The following is a 17,223-nucleotide window of genomic DNA, read 5'->3' as shown; positions in this document are numbered from 1 at the left end:
TGAAACATTCCTGTGACAACCTCAGGCCTATTGTATTCAATTTCTACGTTGCCCAATGCGAGGGCAAGAGATCTGAATGAGTCGCAATGCTTTAACCAGGCTCTGAACACTCTTGGGTGTGGCCATTATAAAAAGGGACTGTATAGCACTTAGCTGCTTCGAGCCGAAACTGAGGGCCGGCTGTTTCTTGTTTTTTTCCACCACAGTGGGGCTGCATGTTCTCCCCTTTGCTGTCACCACAGTCTGCAGAAGAGTTAGCAGTGTTTTGAAAGAAATTTCCTTCCCTGCCCACCTCTAATTTCTTTCCTCCTATCTCAAAGATGCTTACTTTTCCCTGGCCAGAGACCCACTGATAACAAGAGCCATTTGTATCTTACCCAAGTAACCTGCCCTTATCCATTAGATGATAGGGAGAGAGAGAGATGTCCGTTGAGCTGAGTACCAGTGGTTGGCATCACAGCCCAGCCTAAACCTGTCGTCAACCTTTATGTCGACAGCTGCACCTTTCTAAACAGGGATCAATGGACAGCAATCAAGGATTTTCCCCCATTCAATGATAACAACAACAACTTGAATTTAGAAAGCACCTTTAACAAAGCGAAATATCCCACGGTGGTTCACAGGAGAATACTGAAGCATTCTGAATACTGATCTTTCTCTACACCCTAGCTATGACTGTAACACTACATTCTGCACGCTCTCCTTTCCTTCTCTATAAACGGTATGCTTTGTCTGTATAGCGCGCAAGAAACAATACTTTTCACTGTATACTAATACATGTGCCAATAATAAATCAAATCAAAGCAAAATTTGACACCGTCGTGGATTTCTAGTGCCTTGCCTGGCATGGAATCGGAGTGGACGAGGGGCAGACGACAGAAATATCCGTTGTCCTAGGGCGGGAATTTCCGGTCTCGCTCGAGCGAGTCCGTAAAATCCCACCCCGTGTCACAAAAGGAGGATATTCGGACAGGTGACCAAAATATTGTCAAAAGGGAGATTTCAAAGGAGGAGAGACAGATAGGGAGACCGAGAGATTGGAGGGAATCCCAGAGCTTATGGGTTTGGCAGTTGAAGGCAAAGCCGCCAATGGTGGAGTGATTGAAATTGGGAATGGGCGGGAAGCCAGAATTTAAAAAAGGGAAATATCTTGGAAGGCTGTAATGCTGGCGGAGATCACAGAAATAGGGAGGCGACAACGTGGAAAAAAGAATTGAGAACATTAAAATTCTCTTTAGATTAGTATATCTGTGGGGCCAATTGGACACATGTGGGAGATTTTCGATCTGCAAAACTCTGTTTAGTAATGATTCAACCTAAATCCCCATTTATCTGATTTCTCTTAGAGGAAGCTGCCTCTCAAGAGGTGAATTGCAGTTGCAACAGTCAAGAAGCCTGATATTATCCAAGACAAAGCAGCCCATTTAATTGGCACCCCATCGACAAACATTCATTCCTTCCACCATCGACACACAGTGGCAGCAGTGTGTACCATCTACAAGGTGCACTGCAGCAACTCATTAAGGTACCTTAGACAACACCTTCCAAAACTACAACCACTGCTATCTCTAAGGATAAGGGCAGCAGATGCATTGGAACACCACCAACTGGAAGTTCCTCTCCAAGCCACACACAATCCTGACTCATAATAAATGACTGATCCTTCACTGTTACTGGGTAATTGTCCTGGCACTCCCTCCCTAACAGAACATAAGAAGTAGGCAAATTCAGCCTGCTCCGCCATTCAATCAGATCATGGCTGATCTCTCCCTGGTCTCAAATCCACCTCCCCACCTGTTCCCCATATCCCCCTATCCTTTCTTTATTAGAAATATATCTGTCTCCTTCTTGAAACCATTTAACGATTCAGACTCCACCGCGCGATGGGGCAGCGAGTTCCCAATTCACCACCCTCTGCGACTAGTTCCTCCTCATCTCAGTTTTAAATCTACCACCTCTTTACCTGTGACCTCTTGTTCTAGATTGCCCCATCTGGGGAAACATTTGGTCGACATTTACTTTATCAATCCCTTTTTAAAATGTTATGTACCTCGATCAGATCCCCTCTCATCCTTCTAAACTCCAGCGAGTATAAGCCCAAACGGTTCAATCTCTCCTCATACGTCAGCACTGTGGGTGTGCCTACACCACATGGACTGCAGCGGTTCAAGAAGTCAGCTCACCATCACCTTCTCAAGGGCAATTCGGGATGGACAATAAATACTCGCCTAGCCAGTGATGCTCACATCTTGGGAATGAATTGGAAAAATACATGGCTCTAAGAAAATTGGAAAGAAAGAACTTGCATTGATATATTTTCTTAATGTTTCTATCCAATGGCTTACTTTTCACGTGACCGATCCCCTGTAGGCAGATTTCACATTGCCAATTTACACAGAGCATGGCTTCACAAACACCAACTGAAGGTGATTAACCAATTAAACTGTTTTTGGTTGAGGGAGGAATGTTGGCCAGGGCACTTGTAAAATCCCCTGTTCAATTGTGCACCATGCACTACATCCATTGGACAGGCAGATAGAATTCTCAGTTTGGACTCTGATTGGGAGTTGGCACCTCTGCTAATATAGCACTCCCTCAGCGCTGCACTGAAATATCGATCTAGGTAATTATGGCACATTTGTGTTCATATTAATCTTCAATAGTCTTCAATTGATTGCCTGTAACCTTTCATTTAATACCAAACATTCATTCCTTCCACCATCGACACACAGTGGCAGCAGTGTGTACCATCTACAAGGTGCACTGCAGCAACTCATTAAGGTACCTTAGACAACACCTTCCAAAACTACAACCACTGCTATCTCTAAGGATAAGGGCAGCAGATGCATTGGAACACCACCAACTGGAAGTTCCTCTCCAAGCCACATCAGGTGGAATTCTCAAATGATGATGAAACTAGGGTTCTCAGTAGTGACTAAATGCCATACAGGCTACTCTTAGGCAGCAAGTGTCGCCTTACACCAATGGAAGAACACTCATCACTGAGTCAAAAGTTCACGCACTGAAGACCCGCTTCAGGGAGATTCGAGTATTAATCTTGGCTGACATTCCTGTGCAGAACTGAGGGATTGTTGCACATGTTGGAGGTGTGGTCTTTTGGATGAGATGATAAACCGAGGTCCCACCTGCCTGCTCAGGTGCACGAGAAGGTCCGATATGAAGTACAACACGTGAGTTCTCCCCAGTGTCCTTCATCCCACAACCAACATGGCTCAAACACATAAGGCTGAGGGGTGATCTTAAAGAGGTCTATAAAATAATGAGGGGCATAGATCAGCTAGATAGTCAACATCTTTTCCCAAAGGTGGGGGAGTCTAGAACCAGAGGGCATAGATTTAAGGTGAGAGGGGAGAGATACAAAAGTGTCCAGAGGGGCAATTTTTTCACACAGACGGTGGTGAGTGTGTGGAACAAGCTGCCAGAGGTAGTAGTAGCGGCAGGCACAATCTTGTCTTTTAAAAAGCATTTAGACAGTTACATGGGTAAGATGGGATAGAGGGATATGGGCCAAATGCGGGCAATTAGGATTAGCTTAGGGGTTTAAAAAAAAGGGTGGAATGGACAAGTTGGGCCAAAGGGCCTGTTTTCATGCTGTAAACCTCTATGACATGGGCTGGAATTCTCCGACCTCAACCGTGGCTGGGATTTTCCAGTCCCACTGCAGTGAATTGCTGAGTGCCAAATTCCCCATTCTTTCTGGCAGCGGCGGCGGGATGAAGGAGATCGGAGAATCCCAGCCATTATCTGGTCATTGTCACATTGCAGTTTGAAGGACCTCTGTGTGTATAAAATTGTTGCAGCGTATTCCTTCAGTTACCACACTTTAAAAGCACTTCATTGCCTGGAGGGAGTTTCAGGGTGCCCTGAGATCACGGGGGCGATTTTCCCATTGCGACCCGCAAATTTTCTGGGGGGTCCGGTCGGGAGAATCGCGTGTCGGCCATTTCGCGGGATTCGTGCATGCATTCCCGACGCATGCGCGTCTCCCAGAGCCGGAGAACAGGCGCCGTTGGGACCATGCTGGAAACCGGCGGGGAAAGAGGTAAGTGATTTAAATCTTTTTAAAATGTATTTTAAATCTATTTTGCATGTGATTATCGGGCCCGGCACGGAACTTCCGTGCACGAATAGGCACGAATAGGCATCTCCAACTCCATCAGGGGTACTTCATTCCGGCGGGGTTTAGAGTAGCTCTCCACATTCGGGGAACTAGTTGGGAGACCCTGCCTGAGTGAAGGAAGGGGCAATCGGGCCCCCCCAGGGGATCGGGTGGTGCCCCCTGGGCATGGGCACCCTGGCAGTGCCCAAGGGGCAAAGTGTCCATCCTCAGGGGCACCTTGACAGTGCCCAATGGGCATGGGGTGTGCCAAGGTGGGGGCAGGGCCTACTGTGGGCGGTGCCTAGGGGTCATTGCAGTGGGTGGGGGGGTGTCCTGCTGCCACTCTGTGGATTGGTCTGGGCTGGAGGGAGGCCAGCGATAGGGGCGGGCTGGGGGGGTAGTGTTCTGCCGGGGTGGGGGGGGATCGCCACTGCTGGGTGAGGGGTCTGGATATTGGGGCACTCCGGGTCGGGGAGGGGCGGGCCTGGCCCAGGAATTGTTGTGGGGGCCGCGATCACGCTGTGTGGGAGGGGGATGGGTGGCTGGAGGGGCAGCACTGCGGGGGTCCCGGGCTGGCCAGCGATCGGGCTGTCCAGCAAACGGGGAGACTGACAGATCGGGACCACTGCGCATGGGCAGAGTTCCGCAGCTATCAGACACCCGCACGAATAGGCCTCGCCCCCCTGGGTTTTTAATGAGATTCACGATTGGGACCCGATTACACAGAGTGGGGAGATTCAGGTCTGAAGTTGCACTGAAAAAACGGTCGTGATCTAGAACAGTTTTCCCACCAATTCAGCACTTTTGGGAGAATCGCTCCCCACATTTAATTTTTACCCTTTTCAGGTTGGCAGCTGACTGGGTAACCTCCCAGATTGGCACATTTGAATGGAACAGTAAGAATCATACTCTTTGCTTCCCAGCACTTGAGCTCAGTTGATGTGAAGAAAATGTTGGCCCAGGTTAAAGCCAGATCTATGCGCTCCTCCAATGTGTTCGGGACCAGATCAGAAACTCCAAGGTATATTGTGAAGTTAGCCTGGACCCCAACTTTATTGTTCATCATGCAAACCAGCCTGCCATCCATCGACACTGTCTACACTTCCCACTGCCTCGGAAAAGCAGCCAGCATAATCAAAGATTCCACGCACCCTGGACATCCTCTCTCCCACCTTCTTAAGACTTATCTGGATAGACGCATGAACAGGCGAGGAATAGAGGGATACAGGCGGTTGGATCGGACCGGACAATGTGATCGTCCATTAGTGGGCTGAAGGGCCTGTTCCTGTGCTGTACTGTTCTTTGTTCTTCTGTCAGGGAAAAGATACAAAAGTCTGAGGACACGTACCGACTGACTCAAGAACAGCTTCTTCCCTCCTGCCGTCAGACCTTTAAATGGACCTACCTCATATTAAGTTGATCTTTCTCAACACCCTAGCTATGACTGTAGCACTACATTCTGCACCCTCTCCTTTCCTTTTCCATGTATGGATACTTTGTCTGTATAGCGTGCAAGAAACAATACTTTTCGCTGTAAACTAATACATGTGACAATAATAAATAAAATTATTTGGTTTTGGCATTAGTGTGAGCATAAGGTGTTTCACTCCATGGGTGGGAATTTAAGGCCTTGATTGTCCTGCAACCGTAAAATCCTGCTCGAGGAAATCCATGTTCCGCCCCTAGTCCGCTCCGATTCCTGTGGCGGGTGGGGCAGTATAATTCCTGCCCAGGTGTGATTCTATTGACCCACTAGGTAGTTTTATTAAAACAGTCTTCATTTAAGAACACAGTTAGAATATAACAAAAAAAATTAGCATAGATTTTACCAATTAAAATACTTAAACATGACCAAGTATAATTCTTAACAGCTATCTCTATAGTTCCAATTTAAGCAATATCCCCATAGACATAAACCCTACTTCATAACGATTTAGCACCAAAAACACATGTGTTCACATGGATGCTAGATTTCCAGCCTTTTAACAAACCTGGACAGATACAGAAAGACACATGCCTTCTGACTCCCATACAGCAGTTTCCAGAGAAAAATCTATTTTCAAGCAGCAGAACTTCAGAGAAAGAGACCTAGTTTCTGGCAGATCTCAATCTCTAAATCCCGAGAAAGAGACAGACGGAGAGTTATTTCTTTTCCCTACAGTCCCAAACAGCAACTGAGCTGGATTTCTTTCTGTGAGCCTAGCCCCACCCTGTCACTTGACGATCAGCCTAATCAAGCCCCACTCTGAAAAGCCCCAGGGGAAAATACTAAAATCACAACCCTGCATTAGTCCAGATTAAAACAAACATTCCAGCATTTAAGATCAATTATGCTGCTGCAGTAACAACGTGGGCTGCCGTACAGAGACAAAGCGGCACCGATAATAGAACTAACTACTAAAACAAATCCCGCACAAGAAACATGATACAAATACATTTCTTAAAGGCACAGTATCATCACAAATGCAAGAAAAAAATCCCACCCTTTGCTGTTTGTTATTTCCCCTTTCCCCCTCCTGTGGCATGAACAGGTTATTTGCTTGGTCTGATGGCAAAGGGGGAAGCCATTTTGCCTGTGAATGCAGTTTTAGCTCGTACATGTGTACGTATACTCACAGATTGCGGCGATAGTATCTCTTCAGGAATGGATGGGCTGCTGCGCCAACAGCAAAGTTACTGCTACCAGTGTCCACCAGAATGTTCAGCTGATGCAGAAAGAGAAAGCAGTTATTTTACTCAAATAGGATCTCTCGCTGTGATTCCACTATTAAAGAACACACTTAGCAGTGTTGTATACTCTGCCGTTTTTTGTTTTGACACCCGTGGATTATTGAAAAAATTCAGACTGAAGCCAATACAAGCACATTCTTACATAAATGCAAAATACTGCTGATGCGGGAATCTGAAACAAAAACAGAAAATGCTGGAAAATCTCAGCAGGTCTGACAGCATGTACAACAAAAATGGAAAATGCTGGAACATCTCAGCAGGGCTGAGAGCATCTGTGGAGAGAGTATAGAGCCAACCCTCGGGGTCATTCAGACTTGAAACGCTGGCTCTGTTCTCTCTCCACAGATGCTCTCAGCCCTGCTGAGATGTTCCAGCATTTTCCATTTTTGTTGTACATGCACATTGTTATTCATGTTGGGGGAAGTTTATTTAAAGTTTATTTATTAGTCACAAGTAAGGCTTACACTAACACTGCAATAAGTTACTGTGAAATTCCCCTAGTCGCCACACTCCGGCGCCTGTTCGGGTCAATGCACCAAATCAGCACGTCTTTCAGACTGTGGGAGGAAACCGGAGCACCCGGAGGAAACCCACGCAGACACGGGGAGAACATGCAAACTCCATATAGACAGTGACCCAAGCCAGGAATTGAACCCGGGTCCCTGGCGCTGTGAGACAGCAGTGCTAACCCACTGTGCCACTGTGTTGCCCCCAAGGGAGGGGGGTGTTCTCTGTTTCAACCACAATTTTTGCATTTATGTTGTACCATTAGCGTAACAAAGCATCCCAAGGTGCTACAGAGGACCAGACACTGAGCCACAAAGAGAGCCACTAAGGCAGGAGAACAGAGCTTTAGTCTTGGGTTTAAGGAGTGTCAGAGGAGAAGAAGCAAAGGCGGAAAGGATAATGGAGGGAATTCTCAAGTTTACGACTCTTAGAATATGAGTCTTGCACGGGTGTGGCACCCCCCAATGCAAAAGCTGTCAGATGTACTGAACGAACTCGCCACGTGGATTCACTTTCTTAAAACAGGTTGCTCAGTAAATCTAGCAAGTGGGTATCTGGGATATTCAGCAGCTGTCCTGGTTTCGGGAATCAACCATGAAAACATCAGACTGACAGGGAAAGAAACGGAGCTTTGGATTTTGTCTGACGCTCTTGGATTTATCACTTCAAATAATTCCTACCATAATCACCCCCAATCTCACCCGACTGTCACACAAATCAAATACTCTGTCCAGACCCAACCCAAGGTTAGATAGACACAGATCTGGACGGTGTCCAACTCTCTTTAGCTGCAGTAATAAGTCTCACAACACTAGGCGAAAGTCCAACAGGTTTATTTGGAATCAGGGGTTTTCGGAGCGCTGCTCCTTCATCAGGTGAGTGGAGAGGTAGGTTCACAAAATATGGTGTGTTTGTGGATCTACCTCTCCACTCACCTGATGGAGTAGCGCTCCAAAAGCTCGTGATTACAAATAAACCTGTTGGACTTTAATATGGTGTTGTGAGACTTCTTACTGTGTCCACCCCAGTCCAACGCTGGCATCTCCACATCATCTCTTTAGCTGGACAAGAATTTGACACACCCTCCATTACACTTGACTGAAGGCCTAGCGATACAGAAAAGCAGTTGGGCCAAGATCATGGGTCACGGATTGCTGATGCAAGATGCGAGGCAAGTCAACCAGGCCCCCTTGATGAAAGTATAAACCACAGGGGTCTGTGGCCATCAACTGGAACCTGAGATTTAGGGCGGCACGGTGGCACAATGGTCAGCCCTGCTGCCTCACAGCGCCAGGGACCCAGGTTCAATTCCCACCTCGGGTCACTGTCTGTGTGGAATTTGCACGTTCTCCCCGTGTCTACGTGGGTTTCCTGTGGGTGCTCTGGTTTCTTCCCACACTCCAAAGATGCATGGGTTAGGTGGATTGGCCATGCTAAATTGACACCAGTGTCAGGGGGATTAGCAGGGTAAATACGCGGGGTTACGGGAATAGGGTGGGATTGTGGTCAGTGCAGACTTGATGGGCCAAATAGCCTCCTTCTGCACTGTCGGGATTCTATGATTTTGTTGCACTTTTGATGTTTGCTCCAATACAAACGATCAAACTAGCTGCTTGTTTTGAACCTTATAAGCTAGTGTCAACACGGCAACATTCACCATGGTTACAGGCACCACGAGCAGGATCCTTTGAAGATGATTGTGGATTTTTCTTTTTAGCCACGTGACAGGAATCAATGGGAATAAAAATAGGTGTATGTCCCCATTCTTATCTAATCGAGGTGAAGGCCTGAGGTTCAGAGCAGAGGTTACCACTGAGATTGCACAACTGTCTCAGGTAAATCATAAGTAGTCAGAATAAAGAAAGCCTTTTCAAAATGTGCTCCAGTAACCCCATCCAGGGGCACCTCCCTGCGGCACTTTGTGATGTTTATGAGACTTGACAGTTATACCCTAAACACCAGGACTGTTAAAATACAGTTCCTGGATTGTACAGTTTGTAATATGCTCCAAAGCAGAATTAAGATACGAGAGGGACCATCATCAATTGGCCAATTGGCCCTTTAATGTTCTTTAGGGCGGCTCAGTGGTTAGCACTGCTGCCTCACAGCGCCAGGGGCCCGGGTTCCATTCCAGCCTCGAATCACTGTCTAAATATAAAAAATGATAGTAAAAGCTTTTACAAATATATAAAAAGGAATAGAGTGGCAAGAGTGAATAGAACATAGAACAGTACAGCACAGAACAGGCCCTTCGGCCCACGATGTTGTGCCGAGCTTTATCTGAAACCAAGATCAAGCTATCCCACTCCCTATCATCCTGGTGTGCTCCATGTGCCTATCCAATAACCACTTAAATGTTCCTAAAGTGTCTGACTCCACTATCACTGCAGGCAGTCCATTCCTGTTGGACACTTGAAGGATGAGAGGGGGGATTTAATAGTGGGAAATGAGGAAATGGCTGAAACTTTAAATAAGTTTTTGTGTCGGTCTTCACGGTGGAAGACACAAATAGTTTACCGAATATTAACGATAGAGGGTTGGTGGGAGGAGAGGTACTCAATACAATTAATGTTACCAGGGAGGCAGTGCTTGGTAGACTAACGGGACTGAAGGTGGACAAGTCCCCGGGCCCGGATGGAATGCATCCCAGGGTACTGAAAGACATGTCAGAGGTAATAGCGGATGCGTTAGTGATTATTTATCAAAATTCGTTGGATTCTGGGGTAGTGCCGGCAGATTGGAAAACGGCTAATGTTACGCCGCTGTTTAAAAAAGGAAATAGACAAAAGGCGGGCAACTACAGGCCGGTGAGCTTAACGTGTGTAGTTGGGAAAATGCTGGAATCCATCATTAAAGAAGAAATAGCAGGCCATCTGGATAAGAATGGTTCGATTAAGCAGACGCAGCATGGATTCATGAGGGGAAAGTCGTGCTTGACGAACTTGTTGGATTTTTATGAAGATGTGACTAGTGCGGTTGACGGAGGGGAACCGGTGGATGCGGTGTTTTTGGATTTCCGAAAGGCGTTTGATAAGGTGCCTCACAAAAGGTTGCTGAAGAAGATTGGGTCACACAGAGTTGGGGGTAGGGTGTTAGCGTGGATTGGGGATTGGCTATCCGACAGGAAGCAGAGAGTCGGAATAAATGGGCGCTTTTCTGGTTGGCGGATGGTAACTAGTGGCGTGCCGCAGGGATCGGTACTGGGGCCTCAACTATTTACCATTTATATAGACGATCTGGAGGAGGGGACTGAGTGTAGGGTAACAAAGTTTGCAGACGACACAAAGATAAGTAGAAAAGTGAATCGTGTGGAGGGCATAGAAGGTCTGCAGAGAGATTTGGACAGGCTGAGTGAGTGGGCGAGGATCTGGCAGATGGAGTAATAACGTTAACAAATGCGAGGTTATTCACTTTGGAAGAAATAATAGCAAATTGGATTATTATCTAAATGGAAAGAAATTACAACATGCTGCTGTGCAGATGGACCTGGGGGTCCTTGTGCATGAGATGCAAAAACCCAGTCTGCAGGTGCAACAGGTGATCAAGAAGGCAAATGGGATGTTGGCCTATAGAACATAGAACATAGAAAGCCACAGCACAAACAGGCCCTTCGGCCCACAAGTTGCGCCGATCACATCCCCACCTCTAGGCCTATCTATAGCCCTCAATCCCATTAAATCCCATGTACTCATCCAGAAGTCTCTTAAAAGACCCCAACGAGTTTGCCTCCACCACCACCGACGTCAGCCGATTCCACTCACCCACCACCCTCTGAGTGAAAAACTTACCCCTGACATCTCCTCTGTACCTACCCCCCAGCACCTTAAACCTGTGTCCTCTCGTAGCAACCATTTCAGCCCTTGGAAATAGCCTCTGAGAGTCTACCCTATCCAGACCTCTCAACATCTTGTAAACCTCTATCAGGTCACCTCTCATCCTTCGTCTCTCCAGGGAGAAGAGACCAAGCTCCCTCAACCTATCCTCATAAGGCATGCCCCCCAATCCAGGCAACATCCTTGTAAATCTCCTCTGCACCCTTTCAATGGCTTCAACATCTTTCCTGTAATGAGGTGACCAGAACTGCGCGCAGTACTCCAAGTGGGGTCTAACCAGGGTCCTATAAAGCTGCAGCATTATCTCCCGACTCCTAAACTCAATCCCTCGATTAATGAAGGCCAGTACGCCGTACGCCTTCTTGACCGCATCCTCCACCTGCGAGGCCGATTTAAGAGTCCTATGGACCCGGACCCCAAGGTCCTTCTGATCCTCTACACTGCTAAGAATGGTACCCTTCATATTATACTGCTGCTTCATCCTATATCGCAAGGGGGATAGAATATAAAAGCAGAGATGTCTTGCTGCATCTGTACGGGGCATTGGTGAGGCCGCAGCTGGAATAGTGTGTGCAGTATTGGTCCCCTTATTTGCGGAAGGATATATTGGCCTTGGAGGGAGTGCAGAGAAGGTTCACCAGGTTGATACCAGAGATGAGGGGTGTTGATTATGAGGAGAGACTGAGCAGATTGGGTTTGTACTCGTTGGAATTTAGAAGGCTGAGGGGGGATTTTATAGAGACCTATAAGATAATGAAGGGGCTGGATAGGGTAGAGGTGTAGAGATTCTTTCCACTTAGAAAGGAAACTAGAACTAGAGGGCACAGCCTCAAAATAAAGGGGGGTCAGTTTAGGACAGAGTTGAGGAGAAACTTCTTCTCTCAGAGGGTGGTGAATCTCTGGAATTCTCAGCCCACTGGAGTGGTGGAGGCTACCTTGTTGAATATGTTTAAATCACGGTTAGATGGATTCCTGATCGGTAAGGGAATTAGGGGTTATAGGGATCAGGCGGGTAAGTGGAACTGATCCACTTCAGATCAGCCATGATCTTATTGAATGGCGGGGCAGGCTCGAGGGGCTAGATGGCCTACTCCTGCTCCTATTTCTTATGTTCTTATGTTCTCATGTCTGTGTGGAGTTTGCCCATTCTCCCCGTGATGCCGTGGATTCCCTCCGGGTGCTCCGGTTTCCTCCCACAGTCCAAAGATGTGCGGGTTAGGTTGATTGGCCATGCTCAAATGACCCTAGTGTTAGGGGATTAACAGGTGCAGACTCGATGGGCCGAACGGCCTCCTTCTGCACTGTCGGGATTTTATGATTTAGTTGCCCAAATTGGCACGGACTCAGATAGCAATAAAGGATATTGCCGAGTGTGTGACTAAAAAATAGCACAGCCACCATATTATCCCTGTCAAGCAAAGGTCATGTAGCCCTCTATCTCTCTCTACTGCCCTAACTCTCGCTCAGAGCATTTCTCTGGGTGGCACAGTGGTTAACACTGCTACCTCACAGTGCCAGGGACCTGAGTTCGATTCCCAGCTTGGGTCACTGTCTGTGCGGAGTCTGCACGTTCTCCCAGTGTCTGCGTGGGTTTCCTCCTGTTTCCTCCCACAGTCTGAAAGACGTGCTGGTTAGGCGCATCGGCCATGCTAAATTCTCCCCCAGTGTACCCGAAAAGGCGCCGGAGTGTGGCGACTAGGGGACTTTCCCAGTAACTTTGCTATAGTGTTAATGTAAGCCTACTTGTGACAATAATAAATAAGTTTTAAACTTTAGCTGCCCTTCACAAAGTATATCATAGCGGGAGGCCATTCGGCCCACTGTGGCTGTGCCAGGAACGTGGGAAAGAAATGATCTGCGCTTCCTCTGAGGTTTCAGGACTGTAAATGGGCCAACACTGTAAATGGACGCAAAGAAACAAGATATGCAAATGGGTATCAAACTAATTATTCTGTCTCTCACTCGTACCTGAGCCTGATCACTGAGGTGGGCAGAGAAAAATCCATTCCGTTAAGGAAGCAGACTTTTGTTAGAGGAATGATTTTCATTTTCTTATGATGACAAAGGATTTGTCTTTTATTGTCCCCACTGTCAGCAGCAGCAATCTATCACTCTGCCTCAGTACATTTTCCAGTCTTGCAATTTTACAATGGGACAAAGTAAGCAGCTTTATAGCACCAAAGAAATGAGGGACACTTCTAAAGTGCCTTATCATCTCGACCAGAAATGTTTCAACCTGCTTTACAGACTGTTAATTACTTTGAAGTGCACCAACCATTGTTATTTATGTAAATATGGCGGCCACTGTGTGCACAGCAAGATCCCACAAACAGCACTTAGTTCAGCCCCAGTTAATCTGTTTTCTTTTCATTTTCTCGGTCCATAAAACCATAAGATACAGGAGCAGAATTAGACCATTCAGCCCATCGAGTCTGCTCCGCCATTCAATCATGGCTGATAAGATTCTTATCCCCATTCTTCCACCTTCTCCCCGTAACCCTTGATCCTCTTATTGATCAAGAACCTATCTATCTCTGTCTTAAAGACACTCAATGTCCTGACCTCCACTGCCTTCTGCGGCAGAGTTCCACAGATCCACCACCATCTGACTGCAGAAATTCCTCCTCATCTCAGTTTTAAAGGAGTATCCCTTCACCCTGAGGTTGTGCTCTCGAGTTCTAGTCTCTCCCACGAGTGGAAACATCCTCTCCACATCCACGCTATCTCGGCCTCTCCGTGTTCGGTAAAGTTTAAGGTTTATTTATTTGTGTCACAAGTAGGATTACATTAGCACCGCAATGAAGTTACTGTGAAAATCCCCTGGTCGTCACACTCTGGCGCCTGTGTGGGTATCACTGAGGGAGAATTTAGCACGGCCAATGCACCTAACCAGCACATCTTTCAAACTGTGGGAGGAAACTGGAGCATGTAGAGGAAACTCACGCAGACACAGGGAGAATGTGCAGACACCGCACAGATAGTCACCAAAGGCCAGAATTGAGCCCTAGTGCTGTGAGGCAGCAGTGCTAACCACTGTGCCACTCCAAATCCTGTCATAGTTATGTGACTTAGAATCATAGAATCATAAAGTGCAGAAGAGGCCATTTGGCCCATTGAGTTTACACCGACTCTGACGGAGTATCTTACCCAGGCCCTCTCCCCTGCCTTATTCCTGTCACCCCACACATTTACCATGGCTAATCTAGCCAACCTAAGGGGCAATTTAGCGTGGCCAATCAACCTAACCTGCCCACCTTTGGACTGACAAATAAATTCTGTCATGTCAGTTTGAGAATTTGAATTGTGTTTTTAAAAAAATCTCAAAAGTAAAACATTGCTGTCTGTAAAAGTGGCCATGAAGCTGTTGGGTTGTCACAAAATAATTGCCCGCCTCCAAATAGCATCAAGTTTCATTCATCCTTTCACCCATGGATGATTAGATCATCATCATCCAATTCAATAGTAGAACATGCTCAAGGGACTCATTGGCCCACTGCTACTCCTACGTTCCATGTCCCTGGCCATGTCTTTTGGATCTTGTTACTGTATTACGCCATGCCACTGGCAGTTCCCTCTTGGGAACAGGGATGCCATTGGGAGATGAACATGCAGAGATAATGATCCTTGTCCCCAGAAAAATGCATCATGGTTGCAGCTTCTCATAGGGACAGGTGTCAGTCCTGCCACTCCGAAACATTCCTGTCATAGAGTCATAGAGGGTTGCAGCATGGAAACAGGCCCTTCGGCCCAACTTGTCCATGCCACCCAGGTTTTACCACTAAGCTAGTCCCAATTGTCTGCGTTTGGCCCATATCCTTCTACACCCATCTTACCCACATAACTGTCTAAATGTTTTTTAGAAGACAAAATTGTTCCCGGCTCTACTGCCGCCTCTGGCACCTTGTTCCAGACACTCACCACCCTCTGTGTGAAATAATTGCCCCTCTGGACCCTTTTGTATCTCTCCCCTCTCACCTTAAACCTATGCCCTCTAGTTTTAGACTCCCCTAACTTCAGGAAAAGATGTTGACTATCTAGCTGATCTGTGCCCCTCAGTGTTTTATAGACCTCTATAAGATCACCCCTCAGCCTCCTACACTCCAGGGAAAAAAGTCCCAGTCTATCCAGCCTCTCCTTATAACTCAATCCATCAAGTCCCGGTAGCATCCTAGTAAATCTTTTCTGCACTCTTTCTAGTTTAATAATATCCCTTCTTTAATAGGATGACCAGAACTGTCATATTCCCTTTTTCATGATGTGGAGATGCCGGCGTTGGACTGGGGTAAGCACAGTAAGAGTTTTAACAACCCCAGGTTAAAGTCCAAAAGGTTTATTTGGTAGCAAATACCATAAGCTTTCGGAGCTTCGTCAGAGGAAGGGTCAGCGCTCCGAAAGCTTATGGTATTTGCTACCAAATAAACCTGTTGGACTTTAACCTGGTGTTGTTAGAACTCTTACTGTGTATTCCTTTTGTGACATTCTTACACAGAGCAAAATCCAACCCTTCTGCGTGTGTCCTCCTGTCATAACAAAATCTTCGGGAATCAAAAACTTTTTTTTTTAGGGCTTTTGCCCGAACCATGTAATAAATTGAGAAAAACTCCAAGATATTAATCACACCTCATGACCTGTTACAAATCTGCTGGCTTTGTCTACTCTTTCGATGAATTCACATCGGTTCCTGTAAGTGCCAATATCACAGAGACATGGTTGAAGGAAGGACGTGACTGGCAACTCAACATTCCAGGATGTAGAATCTTCAGGCGACAGGGGAGGAGGTAAAAGAGGAGGAGGCATTATTCGTCAGTTACTGGAGTAAGGAGAGGTGATATCAGTGTGCGGTACGGTGGCACAGTGGTTAGCACTGCTGCCTCACAGCGCCAGGGACCCGGGTTCAATTCTGGTCTCGGGTCACTTTCTGTGTGGAGTTTGCACATTCTCCCCGTCTCTGCGTGGGTTTCCACCGGGTGCTCCGGTTTGCTCCCACAGTCCAAAGATATGCGGGTTAGGATGATTGGCCATGCTAAATGGATCCTAGTGTCAGAGGGATGAGCAGGGTAAATATGTGGGGTTACGGAAATAGGGCCTGGGTGGGATTGTGGTCGATGCAGACTTGATGGGCCGAATGGCCTCCTTCTGTGCTGTAGGAACTCTATGATACTCTGAATACTTGGAATTCAGTGATTTGGTTTCCACAGCCGTCTGTGGTAGGTTCACCACCCTGTAAGTCAAGTAATGTTTCCTCATCTCAGTCCGAAATACCTTGTATCCTGAGACTGTGTCCCCTGATTCGGGATTCCCCAACCAAGGAAAACATCCTCCCTGCATCTAGTCTGTCCAGCTGTGTTAGAATTTTATACGTTTTAATCAGATGTCCTCTCGTCTTTCTAAACTGCAGTGAATGCATGCTCAGCCGAACCAATCTTCTCATAGTACTGTCTCACCAGCCGCAGTGTCAGCTTAGTGAACTCTAATGCACTCCCTCTATGGCAAGTAAGGTGCCTGAGTATTCATAGATTTAATCATAGAATCGTAGAGCACAGAAGAGGCCCTTCGACCCATCGAGTCTGCACCAACACATTAGAAATACCTGAATTCCCATCTAATCCCATCTGCCAGCACTTGGCCCATAGCCCTGAATGTTATGACATGCCAAGTGCTCATCCAGATACTTCTTAAAGGATGTGAGGCAACCCACCTCTACCACCCTCCCAGGCAGCGCATTCCAGACCGTCACCACCTTCTGGGTAAAAATGTTTTTCCTCGCATCCCCCTAAAACCTCTGTCCCTCACCTTGAACCTATGTCCCCTCGTGACTGACCCTTCGACTAAGGGGAGCAGCTGCTCCTTATCCACTCTGTCCATGTCTCCCACAATCTTGTACACCTCGATCAGGTCGCCCCCTCAGTCTTCTCTGCTCCAACGAAAACAAATCAAGCCTACTCAACCTCACTTCACAACTTAAATGTTCCATCCCAGTGCTAACCACTGCGCCACCGTGCCGCCCAAAAAATGCAAGAACTGGATAGATTT

At 47.0% G+C, this 17,223-nt stretch overlaps 1 protein-coding gene across 1 annotated transcript in view; it reads right to left on the bottom strand.

The window, feature by feature from the left end:
• Positions 1-17,223, bottom strand: part of bace1 (beta-secretase 1) — a 153,930-nt gene that overhangs the window by 114,430 nt on the left and 22,277 nt on the right. The window contains exon 2 of the mRNA XM_078198988.1: positions 6,737-6,825. Coding sequence (XP_078055114.1) covers positions 6,737-6,825 — 89 coding nt within the window. The remainder of the gene's footprint in view (positions 1-6,736; positions 6,826-17,223) is intronic.

The sequence above is a fragment of the Mustelus asterias genome, chromosome 27 (genome assembly GCF_964213995.1).
Source record: "Mustelus asterias chromosome 27, sMusAst1.hap1.1, whole genome shotgun sequence".
Taxonomy (NCBI): domain Eukaryota; kingdom Metazoa; phylum Chordata; class Chondrichthyes; order Carcharhiniformes; family Triakidae; genus Mustelus; species Mustelus asterias.
Note: the sequence above shows the minus strand (reverse complement) of the source record. Positions and strands in the feature narration are given on the sequence as shown.